The sequence below is a fragment of the Copadichromis virginalis genome, linkage group LG14 (assembly GCF_057382275.1).
Source record: "Copadichromis virginalis isolate Kocher_CV1m ecotype Utaka linkage group LG14, C_Virginalis_male_GT1.1, whole genome shotgun sequence".
Lineage (NCBI taxonomy): Eukaryota > Metazoa > Chordata > Actinopteri > Cichliformes > Cichlidae > Copadichromis > Copadichromis virginalis.
In genome coordinates, this window is record NC_140631.1 from 41,959,628 (window position 1) to 41,981,330 (window position 21,703).

At 47.1% G+C, this 21,703-nt stretch overlaps 2 protein-coding genes across 2 annotated transcripts; one reads left to right on the forward strand and one right to left on the reverse strand.

Moving 5' to 3' along the window:
* Positions 1–586: 586 nt before the first annotated feature.
* On the reverse strand, positions 587–13,604 carry rnaset2l (ribonuclease T2, like). Its single transcript, XM_085431004.1, has 9 exons — positions 13,469–13,604; positions 12,816–13,017; positions 12,437–12,504; positions 12,265–12,322; positions 11,899–11,966; positions 10,019–10,132; positions 9,829–9,877; positions 8,853–8,927; positions 587–894 (listed from the first exon to the last, which is right to left on the reverse strand). Exons 2-9 carry the CDS (start codon positions 13,005–13,007, stop codon positions 706–708), a joined length of 813 nt encoding a protein of 270 aa, XP_085287130.1. The 5' UTR covers positions 13,008–13,017; positions 13,469–13,604; the 3' UTR covers positions 587–705.
* Positions 13,605–15,363: 1,759 nt separating this feature from the next.
* cox7a1 (cytochrome c oxidase subunit 7A1) lies at positions 15,364–20,796 on the forward strand. The gene is made up of 4 exons (XM_085431008.1): positions 15,364–15,470; positions 19,987–20,073; positions 20,156–20,240; positions 20,613–20,796. The coding sequence occupies exons 1-4, from the start codon at positions 15,456–15,458 to the stop codon at positions 20,669–20,671; spliced, it is 246 nt and encodes an 81-aa protein (XP_085287134.1). The 5' UTR covers positions 15,364–15,455; the 3' UTR covers positions 20,672–20,796.
* The last annotated feature ends 907 nt before the right edge of the window (positions 20,797–21,703 follow it).

Below are 21,703 nucleotides of genomic sequence, written 5' to 3' on the forward strand. Positions count from 1 at the left end.
GGACAGTTATTTTAGCGGCTCTGACCTTGGGCCTCCGCCATTGTGCAGCTACCAAACGCTGCAGTTCCTGCAACATCCAGCAGAGGCAGCAGTGAGTCCCCACAGACACACTGTTTGGTCTCTGGATGATTTCCTCTTTAACAAGAACACTTTTATAACTCTGCTGTTTAAATCATATTAAGGCTTAAAGTTTGCCTTATTAGGGGCGTGGCCTCTTTGACTGACAGGTGGCTGTAGCTGCTACGTGTTGCTAGGCTTCACCTGAGCTGGTCTGTTTGTGCTGTTGGAGCTTTTTTATTTTTTTATTTTTTCTGATGACATCATGTGACCAATAACGTGGTTGCTGAGGTTACTGTAGTAACAGACCGTCCATGAAGGCGGAGCTTATTAGCAGGTACCTGTGTGACAGCGATATCCAGGTTTTAAGACGAGTGGTCACTTTCTACGTGTTCCACCTCCCCGAGCGTGAAAACCTTTTGATCTTTTTAAGCACAAATAGAGGAGAATCCCAGCAGACATGTTTCTGCTGTTTTCTGGATGACATGATTGACAGGAAGTGACCAGCACTAAAGAAATGACAAGAGAATCTGTAAAAATCACTTTATTGATGGTTTTTATTTTTCACATTTAAGCTCTTCAGACACTTCTTGCAGTATCTGGGGTAAACCTGCTGCTACTCAGGCTCCACCTGTGATGGCGGTGGCGTTAGCCGCAGGGCCGCTGTGGCCGCTCGTGGTTTATGGGGAAATAGTAGAAGGGCACCCGGTCAGGACAGGGGTGCCCTGGGGAGGGTACCGGCCGTGAGTCGGCGTCTTCAGCATCGGTGCAAAGATCGCAGCCTACGGTGAGGTTCCGATTCAGGCGGATCTTCAGCTGAAACCACAGCTCTCTGTCCTGGAGGAGAGACGGCACACTGAGCTACTGACAGCTGCTCCTCACCTCAGCACTCAAAGTTACACTCGTCTCTGTGGATCGAGGCAGCGGCTCGCATTGCAAAAAGACAACATGAAATTACACATTTTGGGACGTGAAGTCATGAAGTTCACACACAGAAGCATCGCGCTTGAAAAAAAACATGTGACCGACGTCGACGCAGCTGGTCCTGAGTTTTCTAAAAGAAACTACGATGGGCCACGTTAAGAACATATTCATCATTTTGAGAACAAATTAAAAATTTGGAGATTAATGTGGAAATGTGCAGATTACATTTGTCATACTGCAAAATCAGTTTCAGGTACAATGATTTCTTTCAGCTCAAACACAGAGATGAAAGAAGAAGTGGAAGAGTTGGACACGTTTGTACGGACAGATGCCAGGTTATTGGTGGTTATCGGTGGTTATTGATGGTTACAGCCTCGTGCAAATCAAATCACTTTTCTTGTCACATCACATGTGCAGGTACATTGGTACAGCACATGAGTGAAATTCTTGTGTGCGAGCTTCACAAGCAACAGAGTTGTGCAAAATACAATAATGTAAACAAGCAAAATACAAGAATGGCTACATCTGAAACTAATAAATATATGTACAGTATATAATAGTGTATGCTGTAATGGAGACTGATGATCGGTGTGTTTCAACAAGGCATTTTGTCAAACATGGCAGTTTGTCCTGAAACAACAACAGTAATCTCCACATTTCAGCTCCTGACTGCAGCACAGGACGAGCAGCAGATGGAAAAATGCTGAAGCGAGCATTTGAGAAGCATGAAAGCAGTTTGCAATTAGCAAAGGTGCAGTGCAGGAGCTAACAGTGAGCCAAAGAGTGGACATGAGTGTAAACAACGTGTGTCATCAGGGTAAAGGGGTTTCTCGCCCAGCTAGTTAATAAGAACGGACTGAAACAGGCCCCAAAGTTGGATGAAGGTTTTGTTTTAATCAGAGTCCGCAGTAAACTGTTTTATGCACAGCAGACACTCGGCCCAGCGTTAGCGCTGGACGTTTGCTGATTGGACTGTAAATGTAATAAAAGTTACATCAGCTTCTGGCTGGTTTACCGACCAAAATCTGTAAAATGACCATTTTCCACGATTATCTGAAAGACTGTTAGTGTTTCAGTGACTGTGAAAGCATTAACACTGAGGCTTTAAAATGCAAATCAAATGGGTGACATCACATGCTTTATGCCCTCATCTTTCAGATTTTGGTCTAAGTGCCTCTGATTTCCCCAAAGTTCTTCAGAAACTCCTGCAGTCTCACATAGAGAAAACCAGATGCGGTGAAATCTTACATCAAACACAGCAGCAACTCTAAACTCGAAATTCCAGCAAAGACAGTCGTGCAGTCAAGAACGCAATAAATTATTTGTCTGTTCTGCATCTGTAAACACTCCTGCTTGAACATGTGATTGGGTCTAACGTGTTTAGATTAGATTAGATTAGATAGAACTTTATTAATCCCTCGGGTGGGTTCCTCTGGGAAATTCGATTTCCAAAAAAGCACAGCACCGACAGAAGTTACAGAGTTACAGAATATTATATATATATATATATATATATATATATATATATATATATAAGTGGGCTACTGGAACAAGAAGGCATCGGTGGGCAAGGGACGAAAACAGGGGGTTGTTGGAATGCTACTACGCAAGTAACCCCGGCGGAAGGGGCTACATGAATAGGATGAGGGACCTATGGATTCTTCGATACCCAACATCCACAATGACGGCGAAACAACTAGTAGCTCAGTGTTCCAACATTCGAAAGAAGGGACTGCTCTCACAGCTAGAGATTGACGAGGTACAACACAAATGCTACGGCAAGGAGGAGTCAGGACGCCAGGTCAGGGGGGAGATATCATCACCCCCACCCGAGATTGGGTACATAGCGAGTGCCCCAAGTGCGATAGGAGAAGGATCGTTGAGTGCGAGAGGAACTGACCTGAAAAATAGGATCATGGCCAAGCTTGAAACCTGGATCCCCCGTAGCTGGTTACCAAGATTACGTGAAGTACCCTCAGAAGGTCTGCTAGATGATGTTAATGCAGCACTACGGGCAATACCTACAACCACGATTACCGACACTAACAAGCTGATCTACAATACGGCAACAGTGATCAGTGAGATGCTTGGCTACAAGTTGAACAGCCACAAGGGGCAGTACCCTCCATGGAGAAGGAGGCTAGAGGGCAAGATCAAAGTAGCACGGAGGGAGGTTAGCCAACTAACGGAGTTGCAGAAAGGTGCGACAAAGAAGGTGCCTAAGAAATACAGCAAGTTGTCCATACCTGAGGCCTTGGAAACTGCCAAGCAAAGACTCACAGCCTTGGCCAGCCGCTTGAGGAGGTACACCAGAGAGATAGAAGGCAGGAGAATAAACCAGCTGTTCTCCACAGAACCAGCAAAGGTGTACTCTCAGTGGCAAGGGAACAATAAGAGAACAGCACCACCAAGGCTGGAGACGGAGCAATACTGGAAGAGCATATGGGAGAAGGATGCAACCCATAACGGCAATGCTCAGTGGCTAGAGGATCTGAGGGCAGACCACAGCGACCTCCCTGAACAGGGTCCAGTAACCATCACAGTGGCAGATATCCAAGAAAGGGTCTCCAGTATGAAGAGTTGGACAGCACCAGGGCCCGACATGGTTCACGCCTACTGGCTGAAGAAGCTGACTGCACTCCACGAGCGTCTGGCAGCACAAATGAACCAGCTGCTAGTTAACGAAAGACACCCGGAATGGCTAACTGAAGGCCGGACGGTCCTGATCCCCAAGGACCCCAAGAAGGGACCGGTCCCCTCCAACTACCGACCAATAACCTGCCTCAGTACCACATGGAAGCTCCTGTCAGGCATCATATCGGCTAAGATGAACAGGCACATGGGTCAATACATGAGCGGGACACAGAAAGGAATTGGCAAGAATACCAGAGGTGCAAAACACCAGCTACTGGTAGACAGAACAATCAGCCGAGACTGCAAGACCAGACTGACCAACCTGTGCACTGCCTGGATTGATTACAAGAAGGCCTATGACTCAATGCCCCACAGCTGGATACTGGAATGCCTAGAATTGTACAAGATCAATGGGACCCTAAGAGCCTTCATCAGGAACTCAATGGGGATGTGGCGTACAACACTAGAGGCCAACTCCAAGCCCATAGCACAAGTTACCATCAAGTGCGGGATCTACCAAGGAGATGCTCTGTCCCCACTGCTGTTCTGCATAGGCCTGAACCCCCTCAGTGAGATCATTAACAAGACTGGCTACGGATACCGACTACGGAACGGAGCAGTTGTCAGCCACCTCCTGTACATGGATGACATCAAGCTGTATGCCAAGAGTGAACGAGACATCGATTCACTGATCCACACTACCAGGCTATACAGCAATGACATTGGAATGTCGTTCGGACTGGAGAAGTGTAGTCGGATGGTAACAAAGAGAGGGAAGGTAGTCAGAACTGAGGGGATTGAACTACCAGAAGGCAACATTGCAGACATAGAGGACAGTTACAAGTACCTGGGGATCCCGCAGGCAAATGGGAACCATGAAGAGGCCGCTAGAAAGGCTGCAACCACCAAGTACCTGCAGAGGGTCAGGCAAGTCCTGAGGAGTCAGCTGAATGGTAAGAACAAGATCCGGGCCATCAACACATACGCCCTGCCCGTGATCAGGTACCCTGCTGGGGTTATAAGCTGGCCAAAGGAGGAGATAGAAGCCACTGACATAAAGACAAGAAAGCTCCTGACCATGCATGGAGGGTTTCACCCCAAGTCCAGCACCCTGAGGCTGTACGCTAAGCGGAAGGAAGGGGGCCGGGGACTGGTGAGTGTCAGCACCACAGTCCAGGATGAGACAAGGAACATCCAAGAATACATTGGGAAGATGGCCCCAACTGACCGAGTGCTCAGTGAATACCTCAGGCAGCAGAAACCCAAGAAAGAGGAGGGAGACGAGGAACCATCATGGAAGGACAGGCCCCTGCACGGTATGTACCACCGGCAGATAGAGGAGGTGGCTGATATCCAGAAATCCTACCAGTGGCTGGACAAAGCTGGACTGAAAGACAGCACAGAGGCACTAATCATGGCAGCACAAGAACAAGCTCTGAGTACAAGATCCATAGAGGCTGGGGTCTATCACACCAGGCAAGACCCCAGGTGCAGGCTATGTAAAGATGCCCCAGAGACAATCCAGCACATAACAGCAGGGTGCAAGATGCTAGCAGGCAAGGCATACATGGAACGCCATAACCAAGTGGCCGGCATAGTGTACAGGAACATCTGTGCCGAGTATAACCTAGAAGTCCCGAGGTCAAAATGGGAGATGCCCCCAAGGGTGGTGGAGAATGACCGAGCTAAGATCCTGTGGGACTTCCAGATACAGACGGACAAAATGGTGGTGGCTAACCAACCGGACATAGTGGTGGTAGACAAACAGAAGAAGACGGCCGTAGTGATCGATGTAGCAGTTCCGAATGACAGCAATATCAGGAAGAAGGAACACGAGAAGCTGGAGAAATACCAAGGGCTCAGAGAAGAGCTCGAGAGGATGTGGAGGGTGAAGGTAACGGTGGTCCCCGTGGTAATCGGAGCACTAGGTGCGGTGACTCCCAAGCTAGGCGAGTGGCTCCAGCAGATCCCGGGAATAACATCGGAGATCTCTGTCCAGAAGAGCGCAGTCCTGGGAACAGCTAAGATACTGCGCAGGACCCTCAAGCTCCCAGGCCTCTGGTAGAGGACCCGAGCTTGAAGGATAAACCGCCCGCAGGGGCGTGCTGGGTGTTTTTTTTAAAATACACACACACACACACACACACACACACACACACACACACACACACACACACACATATATAAATACAGAGACAATATAAATAAAATATACAAAGGGGATAAATAGAATAAATAGGAATAAAAATACAAGTGAATTGCACATTTCAAGTATTGAGTCTATTGCACCGTTGACTATTTACAAAAAGTATTGCACAAGGTATTGTACAGTGAGGTGCAGAGGCACTACAGCTTAGTTGTTCCCTCCTTTGTCCTCCTGTTTCCCCTCCCTCTCCCCTCCAGAGAGGAGTTAAACAGTCTGATGGCGTGTGGGACAAAGGAGTTTTTAAGTCTGTTAGTTCTTGTCTTGGGGAGAAGCAACCTGTCACTGAACAGACTCTTCTGGTTGTTAATGGCCGTGTGCAGAGGATGCCCAGCATTGTCCATAATGTCCATCAGTTTCTTTAATGTCCTTTTCTCTGCCACTGTCACCAGAGTGTCCAGCTTCATGCCGACCACAGAGCTAGCCCTCCTGATCAGTTTCTCCAGCCTGGATGAGTCCTTTATGAGGTGACTGTATGAAATATGAAAGGCTTTCAAAATAACTGGCACCATCTCAGCTGTGATCCTGGCTGCACACTGTGTATAAAACACAAGCTCTCCTTGGTGGAGGGCAGGCTGCAAATGATATTTGTTGGAAGGAAAGATCTGAACTGAGCAGCATGATCCAGATCTGACCAGTTTCACTCAAACTTTAATGGATGGAGGCCTTGTGGTGTCAGCCAGAGCGCAAACTAAGAGAACTCCGCGGTCAGCGGCTGGAGGAACTCTGAGGACACGACCAACCTCACGAGCCGTCTGATTGGTGGTAGCTGTGTTTGTGAGAGTTGTGATTGTTGGTAACCATCTAACACCGGGGAGAGCTTACAGAGTGAATTCTTCTCCCACGCTCAGATCGACCACAGAGCCTCTTTGTGTTTGGAGCTTTTTGATGTCATCATGTGACCACAGAAGAAAACAGTGCTAGCTAAAGTGAAGTGAAGTTCAGCAGCAGAACGACATGTTCAGGAGAAATGATGGGAACCTCTCAGGAGCCAGAGATGGAGCCACAATGTGCTCAGCATAGCTTAGCATAAAAGCACAGCTGCCCAACCGGCCTGTCTGCATCAAACGTTTTCTCTAATCAGGTGAAAATAAATCCACCTGCACAGGGGGAGGAGCTTTCTATAATTCACCTGTTTAAATTGTATTAAGGCTTAAAGTTTGCATTATTAAGGCAGCTGTAGCTGCTAGCTGCAGCTAACTGGAGTCCCTGAACTGGACCTCTGGGCCGTGTTTGGAGCTCATGTATGAGGCAGATGATCAATAGAGGGTCAGCCACCACTAGGGCTTTCCTGGGACTCTGCACCGTTTGGTTTTAGAACTGAAGAACCTTGAAGAAGTCCAGACGTGTTTCTTTCCAAGTTCCTTAGACGTCGATGACCTGGATGACTGTCACAGACACGTCTGCTGTGATCCATGTCAGGAGTTTGCAGCCGCAGCAGCAATAAAGGCTGATAAACAGAATCACTGTGTTTGCTTTGTTTCCTCGAGGTCTTTATGATCATAGCTCACAAGTGTTTGTGGTACTGCTTTGGTTTTACTGCTGTTCATTAATTTTATAATCCAGTCTTTGCTCGTAAATTACCACAAATCTGTTGTTCAAGCTCTGCTTTAAATCTGCGGTCTGTCGGAGTCATTGGTGATTTTAATTCCACACAGACTGAATTGATCAAAGCTCTGATCAGTGTTAGTGCTGTCAGGGTGCTAGGATTAGTGATGTGCGAATCATGAACGAATCGTTCAATACTCGAGAATCACTTTACTGACTCATGAATCATGATTCACAAGCCCAACTGACTCACTGACTCATCCCTGTTGCTGTTAGCAGCAATGTATCTTGCTTATAATTAAAATTTTGGAGAAAAACACAACATCCAGTATCGTAACAAAAAAATTTCTGCTCTGAACTGGAAGACAAAATCCTGAGTAGAAGCTCACATCAAGAAAATAGCTCCTCAGTTCACAGTAGCATCGCTCTGCTAACATGCTAACAGCACATTTGAGCTACTCACCCCCTCCCTCCTGTGCTGAATCATGGAGCGAACGAATCACTCACTCACCCCCGCCCCCTGGCTCACAGCTCAGTGGACATTTAGATGAGAAAATATATATTTAACACATTTAAGGAAAATACTAATAAAATAAAAATATATTAAAATAAAATAAAAATAAATAAATGTTTATTAAGCAATTTTGATAGAAAATTGCTTAATTTTAGAAATGTTTTTGCTCTTTTTTGCTCTATAAAATAGAATCATTCATCTTAGCAGTAGGATTTACATGAAAAGAGAAACAAATTAAGTTTGAGTGAAAATGTACATTTTTTGCACTCTCTGGTCGACTGACTCAGTGAATCAAATGACTCAAAAAACCCGATTCACTTTGGTGAGTGACTCATTAAAACTCGATTCAGTAAAAAGAATCAAATTTACCATCACTAGTTAGGATGCGAGACCTGGGATGAGCTGATATCCTCGTGTTGGTGTTGTTCCCAGACCATCATGAAAATGTTGTTCCAGGTTCAACATTGCAAGTGACCAATCACATTGTTGTGACGTTATTCTTCTGCGCACCAAGCCATTCGTGCATTTATGAAATTCCAATGTTGCAAGGACAATATCAATTCTGCTTACTGTTTATTAAAGGGTTACGGTTAGGGTTAGGGTTAGGGTCAGGGTCCGTTGATCGGCGGACAGAGGCGGTTTCATGCAGCTTAAGTACAGTTTTTTGTTTTACGCCGGTTTTTCCCGAAGTCGCAAAAGTATGACGTCACAACATTCTGATTGGTCACTTGCAATGTTGATCCTGGAACAACATTTAGTATGATGATCTGGGAACAACACCAACACGAGGATATCAGATCAACCGCGAGACCTGGACTGTTAGTTTGTGCTGCAGAAACTGGAAAATATCGGACCAGGAGTGTTTGAATGTTTCAGTCAACAGCAAAGAAGAAGAAACGTGCTAACATGAGAAGCTGAAGCGGAGACAGTGCAGCACATTTACTCTGAAGGAAGAAACCGGCGCCATCGGACCTGCTCATCCGTGATGCACTGGATCTCCAGTTTGTCCCCCACGTGTGGAGCCAGGACGCTTTGCACCTCCTCCACCTAAAAACACACACACACACACACACACACACACACACACACACACACACACACACACACACACACACACACACACACACACACATTTATATCCTTGTGGGGACATCTCATTGATATAATCAGGGGTGCACATAAGTGGTTCGCAGGTGCGCATTCGCTGTCAAAATAAAAGACCCAACACGATGAAGTTGCAATGTGCGTTTGCGTACATAAGATTTTCTGGAGGAGGACAGACATTTGTTTAGAACAAATGGTGAAGAAGCTCCTTTTAGCAATTACTCTGGTGTTCCTCCACCTCCAAAGAAATGTCAGGAGGAGCCCGAACTGCAAAAGAAGCACGTATTCTCGGAAAAGTGGTTGCAGGAGGTGAGCTGGCTTAAAACGATCACCATGATGAGCCTCCACGTGATAATTTTAGACTTCTAGTTTAAATAACACATGGATAATATTTCAAAGCCGACCTGCTAATTTCCAGTTCTGTGGTTTTATTGATGGCTTTGCATGATTCTGTGTTCAGAATAATCCTACTTTAGCTCATACTGGGCTTCACTTCATATGAAACGAGATATGTCGGCTCCTCCCCCTTAAAGTCAGCTGTTATTCTGATTGGCTGCTCCTCGTAAGCAACATATTTGGACAGCAGGTGGGTGACACAGTCTGCAGCCTGAGCTTTAACTGATGAGCTCATTATCAGAAACTTTGGTTTAATCTGAACCTCTAACCGTGGAACAGGAGCTGTAAGACCCGAGAACAGCTTTAAGGTGTTTCTGACAAATGATCAGCAGAGTTAATAAAAGGTTCCGGTTTTTTAACCTTTTAGAAAAAGTCGGAAGTTGAGTTTGGCTCATGAGAGGCTTGAAAAACCCTTCCCCAGGTCAGAGTTGGATTTGTCGACTGTTACCTTGTAGGGTCGCTCACAGGACGGAGTGATGCCGGCGTCCTCCAGCAGGCTGCAGACACAAATAAAACATCACTGTTCGTTTCAGAGCTCACCTGAGCAGCTGTGTGGCGTAACTGGCGTTTCCACGGCGCACAGATGGGAACGTGAGGATCGACCTCGGGGTCTCAGTTTGAAGAAGAGCTGAACTCACCTGTGGATGTCGAACCGTGCTCGCAGTTTGACGCAGACCTGGAAGTATCTGAGCGGAGAGTTCATTCCTTCCACGCACGCCGCGCTCGCTCCGTGTTTCCTCCACTCGTCCCTCCTGACGCACAGAAACACGCTTTAGGAAGAGAATCACAACCCGAGTGAGTTTACAGGGTCACGTTCTGCTTCCCCTCATTTCCTAAACCCTTTTACTCACCTCCCTGTACCTTCATTTCCTCAAGATGTCATTTGCTTCCTTTCCTTCTTTATCCTTCCTTTCTTTTCCTCTCTCTTGTCCCCTTATTTCCTCATTTCCTCCTCTAACCTTTGTACACCATAATTTTTCTTCCTTTTCTATAACCTTAATTCCTTCCTTTATTTCTTTGGTTCTCCCCTAATTTCCTTCCTCACACTTACTCTTTACTTCCTTCACTCTCACTCTCTCTCTAGGAACATTTTTCCTGCCTTTAACAAACCTTTCCTTGCCACCCCCCTTGTTTCCTTCCTTAACCTCCTAGGACCTGGCGTCCACATATGTGGACATCACATTTTGGGTTGTCTAGACCAAAATACTAAATTTTGCATGGGCCTGATGTCCACTTACGGGGACGTTATACTGCCGCTGTTCTATCGAAATTTAAAGCGAAGTGGATCTCATTTTCCCAGAAACAAAGTCACGTTTGTTTTTACATTCTTTCTTCTTCTTTTGTCCCTCGCTGGTGCTCAGCGGGGAGGTTGTCCACAAAGCCACTACGTCGCTGTGGGTGCCTTCCAGGCCTTGTGGTCTCTTGCTTTCACCTTTGCTTGCTCGAGGGTTAGATGTCGTTGTTTAAGGTCATCTTCAATTTGCTTGATGACGTCTTCTTGGGCGCATCACGCTTGACTCTCCAGACGGCGGAGAGTCTGCTGCATCAAAAGGCGATATGACAGGCGACGGTTGCTCATGCGGCACATGTGGCCAAACCATTGCAGACGTCGCTTCCTAATCAGCTCTTCCACTGACGGCTGCTGGTGACGTTGACTACGTATCACGCTGTTGCTGAGACGATCACGGACGCTCGGAGAATCTGACTCAAACAGCGCATCTGGAAGAGGTCGTGTTTGAGGATGACCCAGGTCTCCGACCCATAGAGAAGAATGGGCAACACCAGTGTACGGTACAGGCAGATTTTGGTGGTGAGGGTGACGTTTGTCTTCTTCCAGACGCACCATCGGAGGGAGGCGAAAGCCGCCGCCGTTTGACCAATTCTTGAATCTATTTCCGCTCTTGATGCCACTTTCTTTTCTTGGACCAGAGAGCCGAGGTATTTGAATTCCCGCACTTGTTCGATTTGCACACCTTTGAGATGCACGGTGGCTGGCGACCCGGCAGTAGTAAGGACTTTGGTGTTGAGACCATGTGGTTGAGCAAATTGGGTGATGTCGTGTAGAATATGTGTAGCCTCTGCATCATTTTCCGCAAAGATGGCGCTGTCATCTGCTAACAGCAAGTCGGTTGCAGATTGGTCATCAGCATACTGGACTCCACAGCGGCCGTTGCAGGTCCTGCCCATGATTGGATCGATCACAATATTGAAAACATTTCACAAAGAGAAATTAAAAATGCATGCCATGAAAGAGTTCAGGTCTTTTTGTTTGTGACCTCCTCTTTTCCTTGAACTGCCTGCTTTCATTTCTCATCTTATTTCCTCACATGAATGATTGTTTCCTTTCCTTCCTGAAGTCTTGAGACTAACAACTAAAAGCTCAAACTGACAATGGATGTGTTTGCAGAGGTCATAGATTGAGTTAAAAGTAGGCTCGTATTTCTGATAGACTGTCATATAATGAGATGTTAGAGGCGTCGCCCCCTGCTGGACATTGTGTGTCGATGAAGGTGAGTACCAGAAGTGGAAGTTGGACTTGAATCTCACAAATGACGGCCAGAGTTCAGTCAGCTCCGCCTTCAGCTCCTGAAAAACAAGAACGTCAGTGTTTGATGATCACTGCAACAGGAGCCTCCTGATGCATTTGCATTTATAGAGGCAGAGTCTATCCGGTCTCTAAGTGATGAATCCTGCCTCTGGGTTTTTCACATGTTTTAATGCTTTGTATCTTGTTCCGTTTAATCTGAACCAGGCCCTAAAAACAGTCAGTGATCACTGTCGGCCTCTGTGCATGTTTTCCCATTTAAGTTATTTCCACGTTTGTTTGGAAAGAAATGAGGGCTTCCTGAAGACCTTTGCACAGTGCTGCATAACCAGGACTCACCTGGACGTCAGAGGGGAACATCGGCCAGCAGTCGCAGCGGTTCTTAGCGTGGAGGGGCCTGCAGGCACAAACGCAAACAGCCAATGAAATCAACAGGACAACCCAGGATCAATAACACTGATCAGTCTGAACACTGGGAGTAATCTCAGCTGCTGCAGCAGGGTGGGGTTACCAAAGGCCGTGGATGGTCCAGTTGTTGACGGTTGGAGGAATCCTGCAGAGACTCACGTTGTTCAGAGACTGAGGGACAGACAGCATGTTAGACACCACAGAAGAAGAACTCGCCACCTTCCTGCCTTCTTTTTCCCTACCCTCTCCATTCCTACTCTCTTATGGCTCGTTTCCTTTTCAGCCTCATTTCTTTTACTTTGCCTCTTCCTGGTTTCCCTTCTTAAAGGACACAAACACGTCATTGTTTAAAGGATATTTTCAGTGTGTGTATTTATGTCTTTAGCTCTTCTTAAATTTGACCGCTGCAGATGTTTCAGAAGTCGCAGCTTTTACTGTGAAGGGGAACACCACCATTTCCTGATGCACAGCCCAATGCTCACCTGACAAAACGTGCCCGGCCATTGCAGCGTGAACATGAGGCACTTCCAGGTGCAGAAATTGTGGTTGTCCAGGTCACCGTGGCCATATTTGTAGTCCTCCCAGAGTCCTTCCTGTGTCACAATGATGCCAGGCAACAGGAACAGAATAGCAGGACTCAGGCTGACCAGCAGGGGCAGCAGTGAGCGGTGCATCTCCTCCAGACTGCAACACAAAACAGAGCTGAAGTAGAAATGTATTTTCCAATTACTCTCCTGAGACCAACTACGCCCTACACCGCTGCACTGGAATCAGGTGGTGCTGATCATCATCCGTGTGAGCGGCAAAAGCAGAGGATTTGGCAGCTTTAGGAGGCGAGACTGTTGCTCCATCAGTCTGGGAACCGTTTCTGCAGCGAGAGATTATTCACAAGCAGGAAACTCACCTCGAAGTCAAAGCATCAAAACCACAAGCTCCTTCTCAGACTGTGAGTTAGCAGGTGAAAGGTTAAAGTTCACAGCAGTGTGATTAGTGAGGCTGTTTGGGAGGTTTGCAGCACGGCTTAAGTTTGCAAAGCTGCTGAAGAAAACACAAGACTTCAGGATCAGACCAGACCGGAGGCGATCGCTCTCCCTCCTGCAGCACTTTACCAAACATCACGGCGCTGTCTCCTTACCTGTGTGTGGTGATGGAGGCTCTGAGGTGGAGCTGGGCGGCTGCAGCTGCTGCACTGAGCAGCTCTGACAGTTTCACTCAGATATTTCTCAAAAAGCAAGAAGTGAAACTCAGCTCAGTGTTTCTGAGATTAAACAAGCTCTGAGTGCTCAGGGGAAGCACGGGCTGTGCTTCACTTCCCTCCACCTGACAGAGGTGGAGCAGTTTAAACCCTGGGTGGCTGTACAGCCTCCGAGGACTTCTGCTTTCACTCAGCAGGTCTTCATGTTCCTGCTGCCTCTCACTGTAACCCTCGACTCGCCTCATGTTTCTGTTTAGCTGTGGAGGCCAGGTCACCCTCCATCATGCAACACAGATGTTTCTATTCTCTTCTAATGTACTCGAGTACATTCATGACAATCAGAATTTAGATTAAGGATCATTTGTATTCTCATGCACTCATATTATATTTAGCTGTGCATTAAAATAGGTGCTAGCAACGTGGTGCTGCTTCTTACTTCCTTACTCTGAGTACATTTCACACTCGGTACTTTTTCACCTCTACTTGAGTAAAGAAGTTGAATGAGTACTTCAGGTTATACTGGAGTATTTTTAACACAAGTATCTGTAATTAAGTAGAAGTACAGATCCCTCTGCCATGAGATCCCATGAGTGATGGAAGCAGGTCAGCCGAGCCGGCTGCAGGACTCGGCACGGCGGCCTGAGAGGAAGGCTCCCTTCTGTGTGCTCGGCCTCATCAGACTCTTCTTACTGAGTGCCTTTTAGCCCAGAGTCGTTCCCTCTGTTTGTCCTGGTAATTCAATTTAGTTTTATTTACACGGCGCCAAATTACAACAGTCACCTCAAAGTGCTTTATATTGGAAGATAGACCCTACAATAATACATACAGAGAAACCCAGCAGCCAGATGATCACCTGGGAAGGAAAAACTCCCTTTTAACAGGAAGAAACCTCCGGCAGAACCAGGCTCAGGGAGGGGCGGGGCCATCAGCTGTGATTGGTTGGGGTGAGAGAAGGAAGACAGGATAAAGACATGCTGTGGAAGAGAGACAGAGATAATAATAAGTAATGATTAAATGCAGAGAGGTCTGTTAACACATAGTGAGTGAAGAAGAAACACCCAGTGCATCATGGGAATCCCCAGCAGCCTACGTCTATTGCAGCATAACTAAGGGAGGATTCAGGGTCACCTGGTCCAGCCCTAACTATATGCTTTAGCAAAAAGGAAAGTTTGAAGCCTAATCTTGAAAGTAGAGATAGTGTCTGTCTCCTGAATCCAAACTGGAAGCTGGTTCCACAGAAGAGGGGCCTGAAAACTGAAGGCTCTGCCTCCCATTCTACTTTAAATACTCTAGGAACAACAAGTAGGCCTGCAGAGCGAGAGCGAAGTGCTCTAATAGGGTGATATGGTACTACAAGGTCATTAAGATAAGATGGGGCCTGATTATTTAAGACCTTGTATGTGAGTTCACGTCTGAACGTTTTTGTCTTAAGGGACACGTTAATAGATTCCTCTTGATATCTGGACCATAAGAGCATGACTTTCAGATGCTGTAGATAGTTTATTTTGTAGGTCTGACACTTCCTCTTTTCTCCTCCACTTCCTTTTTTGTGTTTCAACTAAAACAATGTTCTTTGTTACTGACAGAAAAAAGAGCGTAAAGGAAGCTGTGACGCACAGACACACTGCTTCATCCCTTGAAGCCTTTAATGTTTGAATGATTCATGAGAGAAAAACAGAGTTCCACAAAGTGGGAGAAATGTTGCTCAAGAGCACTTAAGCATTACGCCAAAGCCCGACTGCTTGGGTGGCTCAAGACTTTTACACAATGCAAAGTTGCAGTGTCGTGTTTACTTCCTGCCGAGCGCAGACAGTTTGGCCTCTGCAGCAGATCGTAGTTTGGCAGCGTGTCAGAAACACTGAGACTCTGTGTGTGTGTGTGTGTGCGCATGTCCTTGTGAGGTTGAAGAGAGGCAGCACAGCTCGACATGAATCACCTCGTGGTAACTACAGCTCTTCTTTTTCTTCTTTTTCTCACACTTCTGTGTGTGTGTGTGTGTGTGTGTGTGTGTGCGTGCGTGTGTGTGTGTGAAGCTTCGGCATATCTAATGTGAGTTAGACGAGCTGAAGGGCAGACAGCGCGCAGGGCGCCGCGATCAGGCCTGACCTTTGGATCAGCAGCTCAGGTTTACTCCGTCTGCATTATCAGTTTTTAACAATAGAGGATCTGTTGACGGGCTGCAGCTGTTTCCACCTCGTTTCTCTCGCACACACCTGTTGCTCACCTGTTAGTCACACAGTGCAGCAGCACGTCCACAATGACGCACACACAGCAGAGAGAGAGAGAGGCTGTTTGCTTCAAACGTTCCTAATATTCTGTCCACCGCACTAACACAGGGGCTAGAGCTGTTGCATTGTTTGGTGTTATAGCACCTGTGTGTGTGTGTGTGTGTGTGTGTGTGTGTGTGTACAACATGTGTCATGATTTTAAAGGCTCGTGAGAAGTGCTGGTGAGAGCTCTGAGGATCAGATCGAAGGTCACCAGTTTACGCAGCAGTGACCTCTGTGAGCCAAACACCTGCACGACGCTCTTAATGTGGCCGCGTGACCGTCAGCAGACAGCTGGCACAAAGCAGGGGTGTCCAACATAAGGCCCGGGACCTGCAGTTGGCCCAGCACAGATCGAGTTTAGGAAAATGTGAAGGGGGGCTTTGTTCCTGATAAAGACCTGAACCGCCAACCATACGTCACCAGAGGGATGTTATGGAAACCAGTTCTTTACATACAGTGGGTCCACAGTGGGTCACATTCACAGGACAGTCAGCAGCGTTTCTATCAGAAGAGACCTGCTGTTGAGCTTCGATATCTCATGATGGCCTTAGAAGGGGCGGGGCTAAAACAGCTTGTTTCAGACTGAGCAGCTGCTGAGATCCAAAGTGAGACAAAGAAGGATTATTTTGAACTCTGAATCATGCAAAGCTGCTGTAGCAGAGTCCAAGCAGTCAAGGAGACGCTGGACGGGTCACTCCAAGCCACGAGGACCAATCACAGCCACAGATATTCTGACACAGTTTCTTTCTGAACATCCTGCTGGAGCTGATCCGCTGGCACGTCCACTTCCTGTCAAAATCCTTTTCTTCCAAAAACTGCAATGAATCACAGGGAGGGAGTGAAAAGGATAAAATAACTTCTTCAAGAAAGGAGTCGAGTCCTTGGAGCACTGTTTACACAGAAAGAAAGAAACTGTCACTATTCCTATCTATGATGCACATCGATGACCTGAAAGAAAACCGCACAAACGTCCTTCAGATTTTCTCACAGCGAAGCCGATACTGCGTGCTGATTGGTCGGTTAGGGACACTCTCCCTCATGGGTGACAGATGCTAAATGTCACAGCAGCTGGTTTCAGTGAGCTGGACTCAGTGCAGGATAAACATCCTCAGCCTGAAACACTCTCCCGCTGCACTGATCAGAGTCTCAGGTTAGCCAAACAAAGTCGGCTCTCGGTGAAATCACTGCAGTCTTCGTGAAATCTTTTCCCGTGTTCGTCCCCCGACATCCAGCAGGGCGCCGCTGACCTGCTCAGGGTTTCACTGTCATTCATCTTCCTCTTCACGTGGAGCTTCATCCGTCTAATTTATCGAAAAAAGAAATAAGCGGGAAAACTGTAAAGCAGAGATTTCACTTTCCACATATGCGAGTACGCTCGGGTCCCAGCGACGCCAACATCACCGTCAGATGCCGAGCGAGCGGCTTCGTCCATCTACGTCACGCAGGTGTAGAAGTAGGAACAACCGCTCACACATCCAGCTGCGCACGTTTGTGTTGGAGGATGAGACTCAGCAGAGGTCAGCTTCTGTAGGACGCAGCTCGTTAACACAAACTAATTCGAGCTTAAAATGGTAAATGGCCTGTATTTGTATAGCGCTTTACACAAGGTTTCGCCCAAGGACACAACGACCAAGGCTGTCCGAGCCGGGGCTCGAACCGGCAACCTTCCAAGTACAAGGTGAACTCCCACCTCTTGGGCCACGATCGCCCTTAAAGATCCAAGTTTCCTCAGTTTAACCCTGCGGACGTGTTCAGGAGAGCGGCCATGTTCCTGAAGCCGTCGTGTCTTCACCTTTACCTGTGAGGCGTAAAACAACCTCACTCTCAAGTTACATTAACCACTCCTGTATGAGCTGTATCTGACCTTTAACCTCTGAACCTCTGGATGTTCTTGCATGTTGTGTTAGGACTGCACACACATTTTTTTCTCTCATCACACACACACGCACACAAACACACACAAACACACACACACACACACGCACACACACACGCACACACACACACGCACACACACACACACACACAGACACACACACAAACACAGACACACACATACACACACACTGCCTCTGACTCTGGATAGGTCTAAGCATCAGTTCCAGGCTCTGTGATTGGCTCTCAGCGCTGTCAGTCACGCCCCTCAGCTACCCGAGGTGACCTTAGTGGGCGATTAAAAAGTCATGCAGCGTTCTTAAAGAGACACCGCTGCTGCTGCACAGTCAGACGAAATGACAGACAGGAAGTTGTTTTCAAAATAAAATCCCCCCCACCCTCTCACACACCAAGAAACACAAAAAGACAACTTCTTCTTCTTCTTCTTTAAAGTTGTTAAAGCTGAAAGACGCGTTCAAGCGACACGAGGACGAGAGGCCGCGTGTTTTAGCCACGTCAGACCATTAACCTGACCCCAGACAAACTGGGTCTGGCTGCTGCTGATGGACGAGCGACCGTGAGGGCCGCGTCTGTCTCTGCGTGAGGAACAAGGAAGCGATTGCTTTCAAATGTCAGATTTAAGATATAAAAACAAACGAGGCGTGAACGACCTGCCAACACCTGCAGTCAGACGCAGAAACGAGCCTCATTCAGCTCATCCTGTGCTGCTGGTTTCAGACATTGTCCTGTTTATAACCCGCAGTCAGCTGAGACTGAAGACGTCACCTGATGATGATGAAACGTTTCTGAAACGTCCAGATGAACAGAATCAACCTTCTGGGATTTACTGGCCTGGATGATCGAGCGTTTTTAATTCCAGACAAACAAAAGCTGTAAGGAGACATTTTAGTGAGAAACTTCAATGTTCAGTTATTACAAAACAAACATATAAACAAGAAAACACTCAGTTATTTCCTAAAATGTAGTGTTTGTTTTGTTTTTGAATTTCAAATATTGTATAAGAAGACTATTTTCCCTCTCTCTCTCTTAACTAACTGAAGCCTTTCATTGAACTGCCAAATGAACACACGGGTCCTCTCTGTGCACACATGCAGACACGTGTGTCACTAACACAGCATGTTTAGTTTTGCCTTCATATTAAATCCTTTAAAGAACTTATTTTAACATTGCCCTCCTTGGTGGGAGGAGATAGCTCAGCAGGTAGAGCCTTTGCCCCCATGATCAGAGGCTTGGGGGTTCAAATCTACCGAACGGCTACCCTAAAGTACCCGTGAGCAAGGCACCGTCCGCCTGTCGCTTCGCTGAGTGCATGCGTTAAATGCAGAGAGTAATTTCCCTACAGGGGAGTAATAAAGTATACAAAACCTAATCCTCCCTAACACAAAATAAACTGCATTATGTTTCTTCACGTCATATAAGTGGCCAGCTTGTCTCAGATGCAGCTGGTGCTCACGGCCTGGGAAACAGAGCGATTCTGAAATGAGCCCAAAAGCTGAGGACGTGACTTTTACACGGGGTGAGGTCTGTCTGGACTTTTGCTTGATTAGGATTTTAATGAAATTGAGTGAAGCAATGAGCGTGGAGCTGCTTGTCTTGGAGTCCCTCTGTGTGAGGACAGGGGGTCACATGTGTGCTGGATTTATTTCAGGCCAAATATTCTGGATTTAAAAACCCTGGAGACACCCCGACTTTCACAGTGAATAAAATAACTGTTTGTGTGGGAATATTTTCAGCACAGTTTCAGTCCTCACAGAAAAATCCAGGATAATCAATGATTTTTAAGAACGTATTAAGAAAACAGGGTTTGGCTTTGCCATGTAAAGCTTTGCTTTCATTTTCTCTGTTCTTGCACAGCAGCTTTGTGCTAAGTGGCTTCCAGGTGGCTCCTTCCTGGACCACAGGAAGCACAGACAGGTGCTTCACGGCTCTGTCAGGTCAGCCAGAGGCCTCAGGGTTAGGGTTAGGCCCTGAGCCCCGCCTCCAGGTTCAGGACTCAGGTGTTATTAAAAATTTAAAGCAGGTGATACAAAACCTCCATGGATAACGCCCCCCTTGGTAACAACTTTTTATAGCGTTTTATAACCACTTTGACTTCATTAAGGATTAAATTAGGGGCGTGGCCTCTTTGACTGACAGGTGGACGGTGACACAGGTGGCTGACGCTGCCAGCTGTCCGCTGGGCTTCACAGTTAAATGAACTGGACCAATGAGACGGCTGCTGTACATGCACAGTACAGCAGCCTGACAGGCGGGCGATCTTTCCTTCACTCTGCTGCTTTTCTGTGTTTCCAGAAACTTCCACGTCTGGCCAGCCGAGCCTTCAGCAGCTCAGCCAGACAGCTGAAGAACAAGGTCCCCGAATCCCAGAAAATCTTCCAGGTAAGAACGATCGTCACCCGTCCAGCCGGCCTCAGGTGTTTCATACGTGTAACCCGAGCACGTGTGTTTCCTGCACTTACAGGAGGACAACGGGCTGCCGGTCCACATCAAAGGAGGAACCGGCGATGTTCTGCTCTACCGGGCAACCATGACACTAACCATCGCAGGTGAGGAACGCTGCAGCAGGTGCATTTCTGTGGTGCAGGAGGACAAAGCTCGCATTAGTGACAGAAACAAAGCATGTGTGGAAACAGCTCAGACCTTTACGGATGTTTCGTCTGTGAGTGTTAGCAGGGTGCAACATGAGCATCAGACAGCATTCAGGGTCACATCACAGCACACGATCACCAACAAGGATACTAAAAGATAGTAAGACGGTTGTAGCTGATATGAGAGCAGGTGGGTCAAATGCTCTGGCTGAGGAAGGTGAAGAGTGTGAAGGTAATAAAGTTTAAAGAGGAGGTGCAGATGAAGAAGGGCTGAAAGATGCGAGCGTGCCACGGTGAGAAGTAAAGTGTTGGTTTGTGTTCTGTCCGCAGGAACCTGTTACTCTCTGTACTGGCTCCTCATCGCCTCATTCCCTCAGAAGAAGGAGTAGAGGAGGAAGAGGAGGATAAGAGCCTCTGGCTCGGTCTAACACTAATATATGTTGTGTGTAACTCTGCTTGATTTGTCTCCACATATCTGTCCTTCATCAAAGATCAAATAAAGAAAATATCCAGAGTTCTTCATTTGTGTGTCTGTGCAGAGAAAGTAGGGACTTGTTTTCACAGCTAGTCCTTTCTGTCATTAGCTGATGATGGCGATGGACAGCGAGTCAGTGAAGGGAATGTCTCCATGCTAAACGGCTTCATAGTTCAGACGTCATTTTATCGCTGTGGGAGGAGATTCTGCAGATGCTTCCACATTAACCAGTTTGATCTCCTACCACAAGATCTGTCTGTGCTTCTTGGACTGTAGTTACTGACCCGTTAATCGTGAGCCAGCACGGCACAGCGTCATGCGTTCAGCGTGAGGACTGCTCTGACTGCTCAGACTCAGCGACACCGCTCCACCTGACGGAGGACGGACACTCTCTGAGGAACTTCACGTTCTGAGGGTCTGCGAGGCGTGGAGAGGCCGTCCACGTCCACGGTGAAGGACTATCACAGAGGTGGAGGCCTACGACATCAGCTTTCAACCACCTGTAGATGAGATTCCTTCCCAGAAACTTCAACCCTCAGTTCTCCTCAATCCATGCGAGCCTTAATGGCTCACACGATCAGCAGGCTGACCATCGTTCATGCTGAACAGCACCTCAGAATTCTCCCTTATGAAATAAATCTGAACTTCTGAAACCTTTAATTAACTTTAGCTGCTCTGGTCGCTGTGTGATGGTGTCAGCGTTATCCGACCAAACGGTTACCGAAGCCTCTGATGTCTCGCTAAAAGAGTCACCGCCATCATCGGTGACGGAAACTTCCTTTACGTTAGCGACAGACGTGTTAAAAGTTAGCTGATTGTTTCCAGGTGTACTCTGTGTTTGATCAGGCGTGATCACAGTTCACTGACGTGTCTGTTTTTAACGCTGGGAGATCACAGACGTCCAATCCTGATTCTCTCAATCGTTTGTACTGCAGATGGTCAAACA